We start from the raw sequence: 19,958 nt of genomic DNA, 5'->3' as shown, positions 1-19,958 counted from the left end.
CCTCTCTATTCCGCTGGGCCTCCGCAGCACAAGAACCATTTTGTCATGCAGATGGGCTGTGAGCAGGGCTGGGCAGGACTGGGCGGAGGGCGAGTGGCAAGCACAGAGGGACCTGAATGACCTGACCACATGGCTGCCAGAAGTGTGGGAGGGATGAGGCCTATTCAGCCTGGCCTCCTCAAAATGGCTTTTTAATGCCCTGACGCAGACACCAGACAAGTCCCTAATAGCCTAATATCCCACCTTTTCACCAGTTTAAGAAAAGGAGGGGGTGTTGGAAGCAGGGAGAAAAAAAAGGAGGTGCACGGAAAGAGGGGAAAGTGGCCTGATTAATATTACATTAAATTAAAACAGATTTTTCTGGACTATTCTGATGCCGTTTTTCTCTCCCCCTCCTCCACCTTGCCCTCGCCTTTTTAATACCTTCTCCCACACTCTTTGTGATTGCAAGTCATTTCCAATTCGTTTTGGTATTGATCTTGCCGTAGAAATCACTTTGGTAATTAGCTGCATTAGGGGCTGTATAGCAGGCTGAGGGGCTGTCCCCCTGATTTATCGCCGCTGTAATTCCCCGCGATCGCACAGAGATGAAAATGAACTCAATTAGGGCACTGCTCAGGCTGCATGGGCACCCACATAGAGTTCCAATGGGAAAATTAATAGTCTCTTGTTGTTTAACAGTCTAATAAATGTAAATAAAGGTTATCCGCTGAAAAAGGCTGTAGTCTTGTATCGCCTTGAGCAAGAAGTTGTACAGAGCCTTTTGTTGCCAGCGTCACAATCTGTTTACTATAAAATGTTAGGAATCAGGGTAACTTATTTTGTTTGGTGGCAACTACAATACAAGAACAGGTAGGACACATAGTAGAGTAGTGTTATAGGTCATTCCCACTAGTGGAAAACCAATTTAATCCTGGATTTTAAAGCTGTGTTTGACCAGTGGGAATGCAAATTGACATTCTCTCTAGTTGCTAATGTCCTGATTGGTGGGAACACAAGACACAAGCGAACTCAGACGTGTTTTCTTCATCTGCTTTACGTTTGGCAGTGCAGACCAAACACCATCTATTCCAGGTTTATCCACTAATTTCAGTGTGAATGAGGCTTTAGAGAGAAATCTGTCTGGCTAACCTGTTCCGGTTTGATGTGTTCTGAAGTGGGGAAGACATCAGGATAAGAAGGACGTTCAAACACACGGTCCAGGGCCTCCAGCTGCTGCTGGGTGAAGGCGTCCGCTCGCAGATGTTTCCTTAAACTCTCCACACTGCCCTGAGAGTCGCTGCCGGGGCCTGAGCCATCAGAGCCATCTAGAGAAAGAAGGAGAGGAAGAAGGAGGAGGAGGAAGAGGAGGAAAGGAGGACGACAACATTCTGCATCAGGCTCATTTTCTTTTCTTTTTTACTGCACATTATTCTAACAGGCTTGCAATGTGAGATAAAGAGGAGGAACATTTCTGAGCTCAACGGGTATGAGAGTGATGGCATGAGGAGATGCAGTAAATTCAGGGGAAACCCACCAGCTTCAGTGTCTGCCTTTTATCTCCCTCTCTCTTCTCCTCCCTCACACATACACTCACTCGAGCATCTCTCTCTGTCCCCCCCCCACCTCACTCCCCGCTACTCCTGGCCACCATCAGCACGGTCATCATGTGATAGGTCTATGGTAATTGATGGATTACCTTCAGTGCAAATATATACTTGTAAGGGGGAGCGTGTGTTTCAGGTGGAGGACGTATAGGGCTGGCGATTACACACAGAGCCTCTCATTCTGCCAGCGGGAAATAGAGAGCCATTATTTAACTGTACTATTTCCTCATGAACATATTACCCTTCCCTCCATCTACCCCCCCTCACATATTGCCTGTCTTCTGGAAAACAGAATGGAGAGGGTAGGAGCTCAGGGCCGAATGAGGACGGGGCGTCGAGGGCAAGTGTATGCATTTCCTCACTCGGTCACACTCTATATAAACAAATGAGCCGATGCTTCCCTCGCTCTCCTGATCTTTGACCCTATCAACGCAGCCAGGGAGCCCACCGCTGCCACGACAGCTCCCTCTCTCTGCTCACTCATCAAGTCCTGAACACAGGGATATAAAGAAATCAGCTAAAACCTCCAGCCAGCATCCTGGGGAACCCTCCACACAAGTGCTGGCTATACCGCCACCCTCCCTTCTCTCCCCACGCCCGACCGCCAACAGCGGATGAGGGCTTTAGCTACCGTACAAATCTGTCATTCTAAATTTGCAGCAGATTATGTTCTCTCCTGGGCGAGCCAGCGGTGATATATGATATGCAAGGCCGCTATTGATTGCCTGATCCGCCAGCAGAGGAGGGAGGCGAAATGAACTTGGAATGAACATCATGCCTCAACTCATTGTGCGTATAATACTCTACTTAATCCCACATTTTTCTGTGCTATGGAATTCAATTGATCAATCATGTTCCACTGATGGTACCATTTCAGGGGCGTTATTGCCATTCTGCTCGGCTGCTTGACCTTTTTTCAATGGCTGAGGCCAGAGGATGAACCCGCCTCGCACCAAGAAATAGATCCAGGGAGAGAATGGAACTCGAATTTGCTGTGTGTGTGTGTGTGTGTGTGTGTGTGTGTGCAGAGGGAAAAGGTGTGTGTTGGCGGGTAAATATATATGTGAATTTCGCTCTCTAAAATATATTGACTTTTCTTAGTGTAACATTTATGAAGAAATCCATTTTTTTCCTCCTTCCACATGTTTCTTTTTCCTTCCATCAGTTAACCAAGTACGTTAACAAAAGGCTGTTTTTTTTTTCTTTCTTTCTTTGAGTGAAGGCCTAGTGGTGGTGGTGGTGGTGGAGTAATATTAGTGTTGCTGCATGAAACTCAATTGCTGTATCTGTGGTATATAAGAAAATGGAGTCATTAATTACCTTGTTTCAGCTGCTCTGAGAAAAGAGGCTCAATCAATAGCCTGCATTTGTCATTTATAATGGAGGAGCACACTTTATTGTGAACTGGTGGTAACGTGACATATTCTCATTATAGCAGGTTATTATTTTAAGTCTTTGCATTTTGACCTAAAAATAATCAAAATGAAATGTGCAAATTGATCAGTCAGTCCCTGCAACACAAACAATCACAATAAACAATGCCTCAATCTATATTTACTACTTAATAGTTAATAATACTTAATCTAAATCTAAATATTTTGAACAGTGTATATTTATTCAGACACTTTATTTTTTACAGGCCTTCAGTGACGCGTTGTAAATTTATGTGGCTCCCAAAAAAAATTCAGATTTGGCCATTAAATAGAAATAATGGTAAATCATTTATTTTCACAATTCGCCATTAGAGGCTCATGTTTGACATATATCATAAGATAGCTGCAATAAATCAGATTCATCCTCTGACAGTCCACGTGTCAAGTGGAGTGTGAAGCCCGACTGTCAGAGGTGCATATGTGTGTGTGTGTGTGTCTCATTGACTGGTTTCTTTTCTTTCTTTTTTTCTTTTTCTCTCCATTTTCTCACTGTTTCTTCAACCCCTTCGGGTGTCACAGCAGGTATCCTCTTATCAAACCCACAGCACCAGCTCTCACAGCATCTCTTTGTTTAACGCCTAAGTGTGAGCAGACAAAACCCGAGATAAAAACAACCAACAGTGACGTTTACACATGCCAACCACAAAGCACAGGACTTAGTGCCACACGCGCTCTCTCTCTTTGAAGAGCAGTGCGCTTCACAACAGTCGATCCCCAAACTTGTACATTTTCATCGCGACACGTCCGGCTAAAAACAGAGAAACTCAAACAGCCACTGCTAGAAGCTCTACAATGATATCAAAAGCTGTCTTACTTTGTCTCTAAGGGGAATGTTAACGTCGTGTGTTGGCAAGGTGGCACTTTTTATGTCCTTCTTTCATCTCCCCCTGTTCCTGTGATAAGATAACTCAGAGGGAGAGCGGGAGGTGGTGGTGGTGGGGGGTGTTGTGGGGGGGTCGCTTGTTTGAAAGGCAAATGAATTCCTACACACGAGCTTGGCTCGCTCCGTAAATCAATGACACGGGGTTTCCAAGATCAGAGGCTGCGGCTCCACTGTTTACTTATTCGTCCTCTGCTGATTGGTGAAATGATGCTATCGCAAATTGCGGATCATTTGTTTGCTGTTTTAAAAAAATAAAAAATGCAGTTGAGTTTGGAAAAAAAAGAAAAAAGAAAAGCACAAACAAACTGGTACACCCAGAGGGTGAAAACTCCTTCCCTGTAAGCTATATTTATGAAACCTGTGAAGCGGAAAGGAGAGAGGTGGGTGGGGTGGTGGGGAGGGAGAGAGAGAGAGAGAGAGAGGGGGGGAGAGAGAGAGAGAGAGAGAGACAGCTACACTGCCATGGCTGTTAAGATCCTGTTATGTTGTGGCGTGTTTAAGAGCTTTATTAATTCGATTTAGCACCGCCAACCAGTGTACTGACTGTCAGCGGGGATAGTGATGCTTATTTGATATTTGCACTCACGGCTGGCACTGGAGCTGCATTGATAGTGCTTTAAAACACTTGTTATTATACTTGATTGAAATTCTCATATCCCACGAAAATGCCTGAGGTTTATAATGACTATATGAAATTATTGTATACAACTGTGTGGATACAGATCATGAGTGGTGGCTGGAGCTCCTGGTCCACTCACTGTGAGTGTAGGCCTCCAACTGAACGCTTACATTTCCCTGGCTATTCATGTCAATGTGTCCTTGAGCAAAAACTCCTGATACAAGTAGTATTTGCACATGATTTTAAAACACAGGGAAAATGACAGTATAGCCACTTAACTGCAGACTGATATGATATATTACTCTTTCAAGATAAAGCAAACTGATGCACCAAAAACAACATAATACATAATGGTTTGCACTAAAAACCATCAAATTGTTCCAAAAAAAAAAGTATATCATATTTCAGATGACTCTTTCTCTCCCTCCTCTGGACTTAATGTTGCCACCCTGTGTGCTGAGTATTTGTGGAAACGCCGTCTTTCCTCAGGCTGAGTAATGCATTGCTCCATTAATTCTCGACATTGGTGCCCATCACTGATTTTTCTCTGACACGATCCCTCGACATCAACTGACTTCCTTCTCCTTATATTATTATCCTTATATTATATTATCTACGTGGTCTCATCTCATGCAGCCATGTTGCTAAATACGAAAAGACTTGGAGAGGAGAAAGGTAGAAATGAAATGTTGAGGAGAGAGAATGACAGAGATATAGTGGTGGTGGTGGTGGTGGTGGGGGGGGGGGGGGGGGGGGGGGTGTAATGCGGACCCTTGTGTGTCCTCCTCCTCCACTGCCGGGGCCCTAACAGCTTCTTGTCTCTATGTTACGCTCCGTGGCCCCTCTCAAACCTGAGCTTTTCTCCAGCACACACAGCCCATCAAGGCCATCATGGTGCTCATGATTCCATTTATTTCTGTCTCGCTCTGGATGCATTTATTTTCTAAAGCGATCCTCTATTGACTCATTGTCATGGACTGGCTTGACTAGCCAACCAGTGTCGGCCCAGGTTCAAATCCCTACACTAACTGATTTAAACTTCACAAAACGGGTCATATGTGTATGAGACGCACACTCGGGACAATCTCCAAAAACGACCAAATATCAAATTTGAACAAATCAACACGGCGACTGTATTCATCTTTTCCTCCAGCTATTGAACGAGGTTGATGTGACTCCCGTGCTACAATCGTTCTTTTATGTCACGAATGAATAACCTGACAGGGCCATATTTTTTCTTTCTCTCTCCGCGCTCACACACTCATCAACTCCTTCTACACTCATCCCACACCCACGCTACAATCACAAGTTATGACCTTTGCTTTCTCCGTCTAATTTATCACTGTGGCTCCCTGCTGCCTGTCCTCCCTAGAGCTCCACTGGGCTCCGTCCGGGATGTGGTAAGCTGGTGATGAGGGAAACATACACTTAGGTCACATCAACCTGACTGCACACTGCAGCAAGGTCAGAAGTGAGTTGTCACTGTATGATGTTAAAACTACTGAGGGAAACTGATTTAAAAAAAGATCCAGTGTGTAACATTTAGGAGCTCAGGTAGTCAAAGCATGAGGATCCTGCAGTGTGACTCAGGTGGTCAAAGCATTTGTCTTGTAAACAGGAGGATCCTGGGGGGTTCAAATCCCAGCGGTGCCTTAGGAAAATATTGGATATACTGCCAATAAGTATATGTGTATAACCACTATAAAATAAAAATAGTTTGTTTAGGCAAGGACCTTGCTTCATGGGGGTCACGATCTTGCACTGCCTTGTTTCTACGGCAGCAGTGAAAGAACAAACCAGTTAAGAAGAAAGGCTCCGCCCACATTAACTTGATGCAAACAACAACAAAACTTCAAAACATCTGCATCTATTGATTCAGTCACTCAAAGCCCTCATTCTTAGCGTCCGAGGAGGAAACTGAACACTGCATTAAAAGCACATCAGAAAGTGCTCTTTGTTTAGTGTCTTCGTTTGAAAACTATTGCACTTGTGCGTTGATTTGTAATTCTCAATTGTTGCAGTCAGCAGTCCCACCAGTAGATGCCACTACTTCTTACACATTGGCCTGCAAAGAGAGAGAGAGCAGAAAAACTAAATAATTATCTCCACATCATCGAGAGAAAACGAGTGCGTGGACCTCCTCCACGATGGTAAACATTTGACAACCTCACAGCAGTTGTCGCCTGGTTCTCTCTCTCTCTCTCTTACTCTCTGTCTGTCTCTCTCTCTCTCTCTTTTCTTGGCTTCCACTTCCACCATAGGTTTGAACGACTGAGTTAGATGCATTCTGTACAACAGGCTAATTTTCCCACTTCACTATTAATGCATTTGGCAGGAACAACATCCCATTTCCCGTAATGAGATACACAAATAAATCTGGCCATGGATAGATTCGGGGTGGCGGCGGCGGCGGCAGCGGCAGCGGTGGTGATGGTAGTGGTGGGAAGTGGAGGAGGAGGAGGTGCGTGGGTGGGGGGGGCAAAGGAGGGGGCACATTGAGACGCATTCTCCCAGCTCTGGCATAATTGGTATCGCTGCTTGCAGACATGCAAACCAATCTCTCCACAGATAGGGCTGAGACTCTCTCCTTTCCCCCCTTAAGGCTATTTCTTTTGTCTTTTCGATGGCTTGCACATCCCAGATAGAGGGAGGGGAGGTGGGGGGGTGAGATGTTAATTTGTGAATTAATAGCTTTTCTCTGCAGAATTGCAAATTCTTTTAAATGTCACTATGTTCACTGTGTGAGGTGCATCCGAAGCCACGGAGTTACTAACAGACACATGTAACACACACACATTTCCATGCTTATGGAGGTGTATATGTATATATATATATATATATATACACGTGTGTGTGTACTGTACATGCACAAATCCTAAAAACTAATCCTTGCTCTATTCTCACTCAGGCTGCCAGAACCTTCGTCTTCATCCTTCATCCTTCCTCACCTCATAAACCCACTCCCCCCCTCCTCTCCCTCCCTCCCTCCCTACTCCTCTCTCTCTTTTTTCCTCCTCCCATCTTCACTCAAAGCCGCCCCGGTGTAACATGCAACTTTTAATTTGCAATAACACATGACAAGGACAGATTAATGGCTCTTATGGCACCTATGTCCCTGAAGCTCGTCTTACGGGGGACCCGGTGTACATAACGCGTGTCACACTACATTATCTCTACAGCCCTCCAGTAATGGGGACCTTTTTCTACCTTCAAAGGGCAAACGACGACTTTAGCCACACTGGGAACACACACACGCACACACGCGCCCCACCAATGCAACACCAGGGACACAAAGAAATGAACAAGAATGCAAGAACAGATATGTGAGGGGTTAAAACATCTGAGACATGCAACAAAGTCCAGGTCTCCCCTTGTTTTCCTTTGTTTTTCATGTGTTTACTTGTCAAGTTTTAGCAGGTACGTTTCTCTCATTTAGCTCAGATGGACTGGGCCTTTCCTACCACGCAGGTCAGCCTGCAACTGCAATTATACTTATACTATACTCTATACCAGATACAGCATTTCAACCAAATATCATCTTTAAAATCATTTAAAAATGTATGTACGCGTAACTGCATGTTGAAAATCCATTGACTTTGAATTTCCCTGATAATAATTCAAAGTAAAAAGACACTGTACATGCCATTGTTTGGAAAAGACCCAGAAGAGCGAAAAAAAAGGAAGAAAGAATTGAGAGGGAAAAGTTTTGTGATCTGATGGAGCAGAAGCAGAAGAGAAGGTTTGTCTAACTTCAACTTACAGTGTCCTATTTTCCTCCCATCCAAGTGGTTGCCACTCCAGTGAACTAAAGAGACAGAAACATAAAAGAAGGAAGTGGCCTGTTTTGATGAGTGCTCTTTGAGATCATTTCAACCATATCATCCCATCATTGACACACACACACACACACACACACACAAACACACAAACACACACACACACACAGGCACATGCGCAGCCCCCTCCCTGCCTGCACCGGTCTGTTCCTACACCTGTTCAGGCCTCCACTAGGGACATGTTAATTCATAGGCATTAAAAAAGCCAATTGTTTGCACAACCGATAATCTATTAGCCCTCAGGCAGTGTGTGTCCACTCTTGCCTTGCCTAGGAATGAGAAATTCTGGCTTGGACCGGTTAAGCTTCCACTTAATCTTTGAGTGTATCTATTTTCTTGCCAGTCTCCTGATGGCGTCTATGAAGTCATACAAAAAAAAAAAAGAAAAAAGGAAAAAATACAATATTATTGAGTTAAGTGTTGCTCAGCTCCTCACAATAAAAATACAGTTTAGTCAAAAAAAAAATGAATTGATGTATCTATAGACTGTGGAAGATTAGATGACTGGTAGGTATCAAGGCGGAAAAAAAGAGCTTTCTTTTTTGCTGCCTTTTGCTATGATATAAAAATAAAAGGAAGAGCAGCAATAATGCTTTGCCAGGGGGGGATTAGAGTTGTATGACAGCTATATAGGATATCTACAGTACGCCCAGGCATGCTCTGAAATTGAGATGCAGCTCTGTAGGCGTATGGTAAAAATGGGGGGCATCAAAAAAAAAGAAAAGAAAAAGAAAAGAAAAATAAAAGCTGATTGAATCACAACACTTGCCCTGCCCTGATATACAACATAACAAGTCACTGGAGACAGCACACAGAAACACACTTGGCTGCAGCGCTGTCATAAATGCCATCTTCTTCACACACACACACAGAAAAAAACAAACAAACAAAAAAAGTCGGAGGCGAGTGATGGAGGGAATTAAAAGGATGGAAAACAAAAGGGATCTTGTCTTTCCTCTCTCTTACCATCGTCTCGTTTCCTCTTCTCGCCGTTGGAGCGGGGGATACCCAGAATGCCGTTGATGGAGTAGGATCCTACGGGATTGTTGGAGGCGCTGGTCACAGGGGGGGAGGCTGTGCTGGGCACTGATGGAGAAAGCGGAGTTAATGTGTGTGTGTGTGTGTGTGAGTTATTTGTGTCTTTATTCAGGTGATTGTGGGTCGGCCGGGTGTCTACAAAGTTGTAACTGTGCTGTGAGCTGTGTGCAGCCTCATTCACGCTCACCTATGGTGTGGCCCGGCGTGGAGAGCGGCGTGACAGATCCGTCTGGGGACGGGTGGAACTGCTGCTGGACTTTGGTGCGGATAATCCTGGCAAAGTGAACAACAGACACGGATCAATCAATTCGGCTTCCAGAGCATGGAGATTTCACACCAGCACAGTCGCCCCCGGGACACTTAAATGCGGCACATCGGTCCACTTACGCCTGTGCATGTACAAACACTCTGTCGTTTGGGGGGCACTTGTATCCTCATATTCTGGCCCCCGTCACTAGCAGCCAATCTCAGGGCCTTAGGGGCAATCTCTGTGCTCCTGTGTGAGGCTGAATAGTCGCTGCCCCCAGAGATTGTGGATTCAATCTAGTTGGATTCTGGGGTTAGAAATATGATAAAGTCCCCGTACCAGTAAGATGTGATGTGGCGGGAAAGTCTTCATTGCACTTTGGTCTGAATGATCTTGCAAACAAAGCATGAAATCACATCAATTCACCTCAATGATCGGCTTCACTGGCTCTACCTGGCCAACTCTAATAATCTCCCTCTCCTGCTCCCCACTCTCCTCATTCTCTCCTTCCCTCTCCATCTCTCACACCTGATCTTTCACTCCCGTACCCATCCTCTGTTCTTATTTCTCCTCCAGTGTCCAGTGTGCTGTCTGTTTTAATGTACTTTACAATCTCTGTCTCTCTCACTCTTCTCCGCTCTTTTTCTCTCTCTCCGTCTTTAGCTACTCCTCTCCGGCTCATTTTTTTTAGTATTCCTCTCTGTATTTCTGTGTCACCTCTCTGGTGTCTGTTCTTTCTGCTGCTCAGTGTAGCACACAGAGATCCTCCAGGCTCGCTGACAAACAGAAGGGGCCGATTAGATGGAAAAGTTGATGACGAAAGGCAGCGAGGACGAGCACATGCAAATAATGATCTATAAATTTCACATGACAGGAAAGCAATAGCGTCTTATTGAAAGCACCGCCACATCCATACCCTGTTAAATCTGTTGTGTGTGCTCTTGGAAAATGATTTAAAAAAAATAAGCATTAGGTGATGTTTAAAGGTGGCAAAAATAAAAGCTGATTTTGTTAAAGTGAAGGGTTACAGTGGGATTACACAATCTCAGCTTTGCTTCTTATGATCGCATTACACCGTGATAATCTTTTGACTGACAGACAAATGTGAGATCGTGCAGCGTTGCTGTGCACTTCCTACAAACCTCTCACTCCAGAGGTGTGAGACAGAAAAAACAGACTTTTGCAGCGTGCAGATGAGGCTACATTGACATTCAGACGCAGCATCGTTACAGAATCAGGCAGCTACAGGGTTAACATCCTCAGGGGCAAGAAAAAAAGAAGTACATCAGACTGTTTTCATTCCCCTCAGTATCTCAGGCGTCCTCTATACTCTCTCCTTCAGGCAGAGTAACAAAGGCAAGCAGCAGCCTCCTCCAGAAAACACACATCAATATTTTATTTGAATTTCTAACATCTCACCACAACAGTTATCTGACCTCATGACTCGAGGGAGCCTCATAAATTCAAGGACTTTGTTTCAAGTCCATGTTGTTGATATTGAATAAGCAATTTGGATGGCTGAATTAACGACTTTGGGCGTTTGGCTGTTGTAAAGAGAAAAAAAAAAAATCCCCAAAGAAATATTAAAATCGGGATCAATATGATTGAAAGCCACTTAGGACCTCATGGGTGGACGCCTCCGTCCACTGGGCACCGCGGTGCAGCCAGTGGAAACTCCTCTCTCTACGGCAACAAAACAAAAGTGCAACCCAGTATCTGTGTAATCTTTAATAATTCATGCAGGGAAAATGTGTTTAAAGCCGGGGCATCCTCTTTAGTCTACAGCACAGGGGTCAGCCCTTGTAACCACAGAGACCACCAGGAGTGCACTGCCTCCTCTCCTCTCATCTCCCTCCTTTCTCTTCCCTTCCTCACTTTATTCCCTCCTCCATATCTCTCCATTTGACACAAAACAATATTATAAGAGGCCTATTATTTGAAAACTATAGGGAACTTTCACTTGAGTGGTTTATTTTGTAAAACAAACACAGAGAAGAAGAAAACACCAGCTAATAATCACATTTAAGAGTGAAAGTGACTGTCTGTCGCGTGATTGAAGAAGGAGAAAAGTGCAGATGTGCACAATGCCACAAGTTGTCATATTAATTATTAATGTGCAAGTGAAAATACTTTCAAAAGACCCAACTTCTCCCATCAGACAGCTTAAACCCAGCAGATTGTCTGAAATGTTGTTTTTCTTTTACATGAATGCATCCAAAAAACAACAACAACATCATCAATATCTGTGAATAAGATTTACTCTGCGTCTGAGGACAACAGGTTAAAAACGTGACACCAAGAACCTGTTGAAACCATACATATTTATAACATACAAATGTTCTAATAATTCTGTCTCTTTTCTTTTCTTTTTTTTAATAAAGATTCATCCATCTCTTTCATTTAGGCTGGATGGTGTTATGAGACTCTCTTCAGCTCATTAAAATGTAATGCCGATGACCAGCTCTCTGGAACAGTGCCTCCTAACCAAAGTTCATCACTCCCAGCCTCCATGGGGCTTTTTCTTTTTTCACTTTGCACACGTGCACTGGGGCTTTTCACAGACGTCCTCTGTCTAAAAGACACTTTGTCCACTGCTGTCCCCGCTGCATGTGGAAAGGTGAAGGTATAGGGTGTCTGCTGCTGTAGCAGTGGAACACGTATTCTTACCTGCACACGGTTTTTACATAGACTGTATTTTTCTAGATTGATTCTACAATAATAATAGTGATCATGATAATAATGTGATATTTAACTCGGAATAATTGAAAATTGAGATGTGCTGTGGCGCCACATGCGCCTTTGGCGCAGGGAAACAGAGCAAATGTGTGGTAATAAAGAGGCTGCTGCTGCTGCTGCCTCTGTCGCAGTGTGGTCCGCGTATTGAGCGACTTGGTTGGGTATTTCCCTCCGCCTCTGGATCTGGTTACGCGGTATCGATCGGTTTTTATCGAGACAGATGTGATTCTCCGTGGCCCCGTGCAGCCCCACGCATGCAGCCAGCCCCCGCGCTGGCAGTGTCGTGGAGGGCCGCACAGGGGATTGGATTTCACTTGTGAGACCACCCCGGTTACATGGCTCGACTGGAAACGACTATGGTTCAGCCTCGTATGTGAAAATAAAATAGCTATGTGTCTATTTTAAAGCTAATGTATCGCCTTTACGCGGGTTAGAAATGTCTCTCGTCCGATGTCTCATTTTACTTTAGCTCAATTAAACATCTGTCACAAACGACCACACGTTTCTCAAAAAAAGATAAGAAAACGACTATTTCAGAAGGATTTTGCTCAGTGTTGGAACACTTCGGCATGCTTTTAAAGACAACAGCGTGTAGTTAAAACGTGATTTTAACCTACCTGTTGATGGATGAGACGCTGGGGACGGTGTCGTTGTCGCAGACGCCCTCAGCCAGTAGTCGGTCCCTAATCTCCCACGCGAACATGGTTGGATTCTGGCGCTTGTAGTCGGCTATTTTGTCCACCACCTTCGGAGTTGCAACCTTTGGTTTGGAGCCACCAATGACTCCGGGTTTAATACTGCCGGTTTCATAGTACCTGCATGGGGACAGAGTGCGTGTTCTTGAATGGATCCAGCCTTTATTCAACAGTCCACATGAGTCAGTCGTGGGAAATGATGAGGGGGGGAAAAGGTGGCTTTAAAAAAAAAGCGTTTGTGTGGAAACAAATCTCCGCCGACCCTCTGCGAGTGACTATAAAAAAAATACACAAAAACACCTCGAAATGTGTCTTTTAATCGACTATCTGCAGATTTTATGGGCCAAATCAAATCGTGTGTCAGCTGGAGGGTGATTTTCCAACAAAAAAGGGGCCGTGTAATTGAAATCACACAATATAACAATAATAATAATAATAATAAGCGGTGAGACGGACAGAACAAAGGACAGGTTTGCTGTGAGGTACATATAGAGTTTTTAGACTTCAATTTCCACTCTCCATGAGCTTGTACAGTAGCATGCACGACATGCCACCATGACCTTTCTGGCAAAAATGTTGGTGACAAACATTCAGTGTGTGTGAAATGAAAAATACCTCTGAAATGCCTTCTGATAGCTGAAAAAAATATAATTTCAAAATATTATCTCACAGCATTTGTGCTCTGGAGTGAAAAATATGTATGCATATATATAGCAATTTAAAGCCTGTGTTTATGATGTTTAATCTGATGGATTATCAGACTATTGAGTCACATTTCAGGTGTTCTACTTATAATACAGTGATTTACATTATAATTTTTTGTAACTCCTCTCGTAGTTATTATGGTGTGGTTTTTTTCTGTCCTGTGAGGCTGCAGGTGATGGATAGAAATATAGAAATAGTAAAAAATAAATAAATCTCTGACGCAGAACTGCTGTGTTCAAGGAACAAAAAAAAGAATAGAAAGATAGAAAGCAGAAAATAAAAATGACCTGCCTACATAACCGATGACTGAGGCTGAAATAGAGCTGGGTGCGCATTATTATTATTATACAGTGCAGGAGAATCTAGAGAAGATTGATGTTTGACACACAGAGCGCGCGCTGCTGTCGGTGGTGGATCCCCCCTTTTACCTGCCGAGGATTTTGCTGACACAGCCGTGACTGACCCGTAGCTGTCTGGAGATGTCGCAGGGCCGGACGCCCTGGTGCGCCAGCTCCACGATCCGCTGCCGAACCACGTCCGGGAGCGGTCTGCCGTTGACGAACACCCCGCCGAGCTGGTTCACACCGCCGTGCCCTGCGTGGGACACAACAGCAGCACAAGGGGGAGCATAACATTACACACCTGCAGCAGCAGAAGACACGCGGGGGTTTTCTGTCATGGGAGAATATACCGCAGTCTGTATATTTATGTATATGTATGTATGTTATATAAATATTAAATCACATCACCACTGACACACACACACTTACAATTTAGTGTAAAATAGCTATAAATTACAAGTAATATGTAAAATTTCAATTTGTATTTTTTTTATTTTAATAGCACATAATAATGATAATGTTACACAGTCATTTCAGTTTTATATTCATACACACATTAATAAAAAATAGTACCCCCAATAGCCATTTAAAAAATGATAAAAATAAAAGATGAATGACTATTTTCCCTCCCAATAATTTATTAAAAATATTAATTTTCTTGCATCTATAGGGAAAAAAAGCAACATTAAAACATCTCTTACTCTGTGCACTGAGAATTATTTGGACAACATTTTCCAGGAGCATCTCTTTCCCCCCTCGCAGCTGAACACATGTCGCGGGATATTGTGTTTCAACCTGTTTAATTTTCCTCGCACAATTGCTGTAAATAATTAAAATGAGCTTTGATAACTCATATTACAAACGCGGATGGTGCGAATGAGGAGGGGATAAATAATTTACGCACAGCGCCGGCTCTTCTTTACATATCATATGGAGGAGAAATAAACAAAAACAAAACAAAACAAACAAACACTCGCTTTGTTTTTCCCTCCTCCACAATTACTTTGCATTTTTTATTCTTAAACACCTGAAGTTAAAGTGAGAGATGGGTTAAAAAAAGAAAAGAAAAAAGGGGACACGATCACATCCATTTACACACAAACGTGCTCTCTTCTCTGTGTCATTTCGCAGCTAATAAACGCTTTGTATTTAAATGGGGGAGCTTCTGTTTGAAGCAGATCAGCTTAAAGCGGATGTTTCATTTCTGTTAATGTAAAAAATGACTTAAAACTGTTCAGCAAAACTAGTTTTTACAATCTATTTATTTGCTGTGCTGTTTTTTTTTAAATTATCAATTTCAGAAAATAAAAAAAGCTACCGTTCAAACGAGTTGATACAAAGTTGTGTCGTTGAGTTTTCAAAGAGAAAAATTATTAAAAAAGAGCAAAGGTACTAATTTCCAACATTTAATGGATTTAAAAAGAAACATATTCGATTTTAGACAAAAGTTTTGACATATTTAACTGTAACTTACATAATTACAATTTCTTGTATTTATTTTTCGCCAGAGGAGAAGCCCTGTACATATTTATTTTCTTTCATTTTTCCTTTTTTTTCTCAGTCTATAAACTCGTCCATTATACTCACGGTGCATCGCCGAGAAGGGGTCTGCTTTGCAGTGAATATCCATGGGATAGCAAAGGAAAGAAAGGTAATCGACTGAGGTCGCCGTTTCGCCTTTGTGGTGCAGCTTTATAGGAGTAAAAAAAAAAAAAACGAAAACAAGGACTTAGATTTTGGAGTAAAACAAGTCCTGGTGCGGAGAGTCCGCAGCAGCAGCAGCAGCGCGGAAGAACTTCTTTGCAGGTGCGATGTCTAAGTTTCCCTCCTGTTCTCAAGTGTGGACTCAGAAGTGTGCGGATGAAAGACTGTCAGGTGCGGAGCGTGACCCATGCGTGTGCATGCATACGAGAGCGCACCATTCGCGGCAACGTTGGCTCGAAACGGGTCACAGTTTGTGTTTAAAGGACATGGTGATTATGAAGAAGAAGGAGAAGGAAAAAGCAGCAGCAGCAGCAGCTCAAGTCCTCACGGGTCCGTGTGTGCGTGGAAACTGCAGGCCGAACCAAAACAAACAGAAAAAAATCCTTCTTCTCTCCTCTTCTGTGGAGGAACCGCGAAAGGTGCTTTGAGTCAGACGCGGGGCGGAGATGACAACAACGTGGACACGGCGGAGCGCGGAGCAGTGCGTCCCCTCTCCTCCGGAATGGGCTGTGCCTGAGCGAAGCTTTGGGCTGAGAATGAAACCCCTCTCCTTGTGTGTCTGTTTCTAAAAGCTGCAGTCCCACACATCAACCCCCCCACCACCACCACCACCTCCTCATCCTCCCTCCCTCCCTCCCTCCTCCTCCTCCTCCTCCTCTACCTTCATCCCACAGATCCTCTCGCATAGAGATGGATGACTTGTCAGACAAAGGCAATAGATTCCAACACTTTGTGATTCGCCTACGTTTAAAAAAAAAAAAGAAAAAAAAGAAAAAAGAAGAAGAAGCTGCAGCTCAAATGAGGAGGTCCCTGCATCCGACAGCCAGGAGGGAGGAGGGAGACGGAACGGGAAATGATGAGACTTTGGGGTGAAGAATCAGGGAAATTAAAGGAATGCAGGGGGTAGAGGTAAAGAAGTGTCAGCTGCTCGAGTGTGTTGTTCAAAGCGATGATGTTAGACTCTCAGGTTTGTTTTCAGCAGCACTCATGAGCAGAGGCTGCAGCACCAGCTGGGATAAATAAAATAAAAAAAAACATTACATACAACATCACAATAAATGTCAAAAAACAGTGAATTCAACTTGATTTTAAACTTCTTTACTCGACTAATAATGATAAAGACGGGTAATGTTTGCACACTGTATAAAAATGAGATATTGAACTATTGTTATATTGATATTTAAGAACATTATATTGCTATATACATTATTTTTGAATTATTACATATAGCCCTAGTTTCAAAACAATGTAAACAAGTTTAAAAAGTAACAATAATGAACTTTTTTCCATTCTTTTGGAGGCGACACAGTAACCCAGATTTTTGTGTGAACTCCTCATTCAAAATGGTTCAAAATCCACTGTACCACATTTTTTTGGTACAATATTTGTATTGGATTATCTCTGCGAGTAATTCAGGTTTCATTGTATGGCTGGGGTTGTATCTAGAGAATCAAGTTTCTTCTCTCTTTAAATAAGTTTTTTTTTCATTGTTAATGAAAGAAATATGACAGGGTAAAAAAATAAATAATAATAAAAAAATAAATAAAGTGCCCTTTTATTTTGGAAAATGTGCTGCTGCCATTTAACACATCACAGCTCCATGATTCTCACTGCTGCAGCTTCTTGGTGTTAAATTCAGCAGAAATTAAAAAAGATAAACAAATAAATAAATAAATAAAGCATTTGCACGTCTTGAATGTTAATATATATATATATACATACATATACAATAATCTATGTTTTCTTAATGACAGTCATGGTCAGGGAGCAGAGAGGGGCCAGCCCAGTGCAGACCATCATCCTCCTCATAATCCTCCACCACCATCATCATCATCATCATCATCCACTCACTCACTCACCGCCTGTGTGCAGCATCGCTCTGTAGATGGCGCTCACACAGTAGCTTACACACACACAGCTTACATGTGCAGTGCTGCTGTTCACAGGCTCTCAGGCTCACAGGCAGCAGCAGCAGCAGCAGCAGCAGCAGCAGCGGGCTCAGGTTGTTTGGTGAGGTCAAACCTACTGTAGGTTTTGACAGTTACTCACTTCCGGTGTGGAGCTCAATCCGGAAGATTCAGTTTTTTTTCTTCTTCTTTTTATTTACATATATATAAAAAATAGTGCTGACTTAAAGTGGCAAAAACTTGTGCAAGTCCAAAAGTGACTGATGAAGTTAAAATCATTTCTATTAGAAAATAAAGTAAACACGTGCACATCACTACATCATATCAGTGTTTAAGTGGAGAAAAGAAAGAAAAAATATATATATGAAACTGCAATTTCGATTCAGGGATTTAACCTATTTGCTCTGAATAATAATATTAATGATTATTCTGCTAATAATAATAACACTAATAATAACAAAAAAGGAGAGTTTTTCTGTTCATTTGCCCTCTGGACAAGTTTGAGGACGATTCTTCTTCTTTCTTCCTTTTTTGTTTCTGCCTTTTTTGGGGAAGGATGGGAGCTTCTGGTACAATATGTAGCACCATGGGCTGTAATTTCACACGTCAGTGCACTTTTGCCCTAAAGCTGCTGCCGTGTTTCCCCCTCAACAGCCCGATTTGCACCCTCCGTACCTCTGCGTGGATCCTGCTCCACGAGCGTCTCTGTGTCACAGCGCAAACAAAAGTCAAAAACAAAGCGCGTGATCATTAACAAACTGTTAGTCCTCACTTCATCTATACAAATTAAATTAAAAAAAATAGTTCCCTCAAAGACTTACAGCGATTATGTTCGCAATTTTCTTTCTGCCTGCACTCACACTAACAAGAGTTGATTTTCATAATTGAAACAGAAGATATGAAAAACATAATAACAATAATATGTAATAATAATAATAATAATTCATTGTTATGTGCGAATGGGTTGTGATATAATAAGAGCACTGAAGTGGACAGACAGACACAGACAGGAAGGGCAGGATGATGAATTTCCATCGGGGACAAAACCTTTTTTTTGGTCTCTTCTCTGTTCAATAATCAATATTTCTGGGATGTTTTTTTTTTTTAAAATCTGCCTTATATTTAAGCCTTGAATGTCTGAGCCCTTTCAATAAAATTCAGAATTAAAATTGCCTTAAAATATTTTAATTGGCCTAATATATGTATCTATCTATATATATATATATATAGATAGATACGTGTATATATATTGTGTGTATATATATATATATATTGTATGTATATATATATATATATATATATAGATATGTATACATACACACATAATGTGTGTACACATATAAAGGCCTATATATATTATATATATACATATATTTCAAAAAAATGGCCACCCAAATAAATAAATAAATAATAATAATGTATCCTATAGTAAACACAGATAAATCTACTTAAATTCAAATTCAAATGAACTCTGAATTATTACATTAAATTCCATATTTTTTGATGGTGATTTTTTCTCCCCTGCACGTCAGACGTCACATGATTCTTAGCTTCTATATTGCCCTCTCCTATATTAGTGAAAAACACCATCATCATACCGGGAGTCACACTCGTAATGTCCCACAATGATTGTGTCGGTGTCTCCTGACACCCGGAGCCATATGGACAGACAGGCGATGCCAAACTGCAGGATATCATCAGCTGCAGCCCTTAGATTGCTTATTCATGTGCTTTAGGACGGCAGCAGATGGATATCAATTTGACTCCATATCCTCGACACCAGCACAGATTGATTTTGTACTTGCTTTTAATTTTGCCATAATTAATTAGATCATTACAACTGTTTTTCCATTGATCTGCGCGTCCACGCCCCAAAATTGAGAGGTGGATTAGTGTGTGATCTATGTTTTCAATTACAGCCACGAGCATAATGATAATAAAAAATATTATTATTATAGTTGCAGTGAGGGGAAAAAAACTGTTTAAGTAGTGAAATTGCTGAAAACTTTGTTTTGTCTGATGTCAAAAATAAAATAATTATTTTATTATCATTAGTATTATTATACTAATGATAATAAAATAAAATAAAAGTGCAGCTTCCACACAGTTTAGTTCCACACAGAAAAACCAAGTCACCTGCAAACAAACACAGACACAGGAGTGTGAGGCAGAAGCAGAGGGAGAGAAACTCTTACCTGATCGACCAGGCGCTGTGAGCCATGCTTCTC

The 19,958-nt window shown here is 42.3% G+C and overlaps 1 protein-coding gene across 7 annotated transcripts in view; it reads right to left on the bottom strand.

Moving 5' to 3' along the window:
* Positions 1–16,390, bottom strand: part of pax2a (paired box 2a) — a 31,559-nt gene extending 15,169 nt beyond the window's left edge. Inside the window, exons 1-7 of one of the 7 annotated variants that reach the window (XM_058651878.1) lie at positions 15,707–16,390; positions 14,207–14,384; positions 12,996–13,193; positions 9,583–9,668; positions 9,324–9,443; positions 8,282–8,326; positions 1,132–1,307 (exon numbers count right to left, since the gene is read on the bottom strand). In XM_058651878.1, coding sequence (XP_058507861.1) covers positions 1,132–1,307; positions 8,282–8,326; positions 9,324–9,443; positions 9,583–9,668; positions 12,996–13,193; positions 14,207–14,384; positions 15,707–15,749 — 846 coding nt within the window. In that variant the 5' untranslated portion in view covers positions 15,750–16,390. The remainder of the gene's footprint in view (positions 1–1,131; positions 1,308–8,281; positions 8,327–9,323; positions 9,444–9,582; positions 9,669–12,995; positions 13,194–14,206; positions 14,385–15,706) is intronic. The other 6 variants (XM_058651879.1, XM_058651880.1, XM_058651881.1 and 3 more) reach the window with 6 other exon arrangements.
* Positions 16,391–19,958: the final 3,568 nt, after the last annotated feature.

Source organism: Solea solea, chromosome 15 (genome assembly GCF_958295425.1).
Source record: "Solea solea chromosome 15, fSolSol10.1, whole genome shotgun sequence".
Taxonomy (NCBI): Eukaryota; Metazoa; Chordata; class Actinopteri; order Pleuronectiformes; family Soleidae; genus Solea; species Solea solea.
Note: the sequence above shows the minus strand (reverse complement) of the source record. Positions and strands in the feature narration are given on the sequence as shown.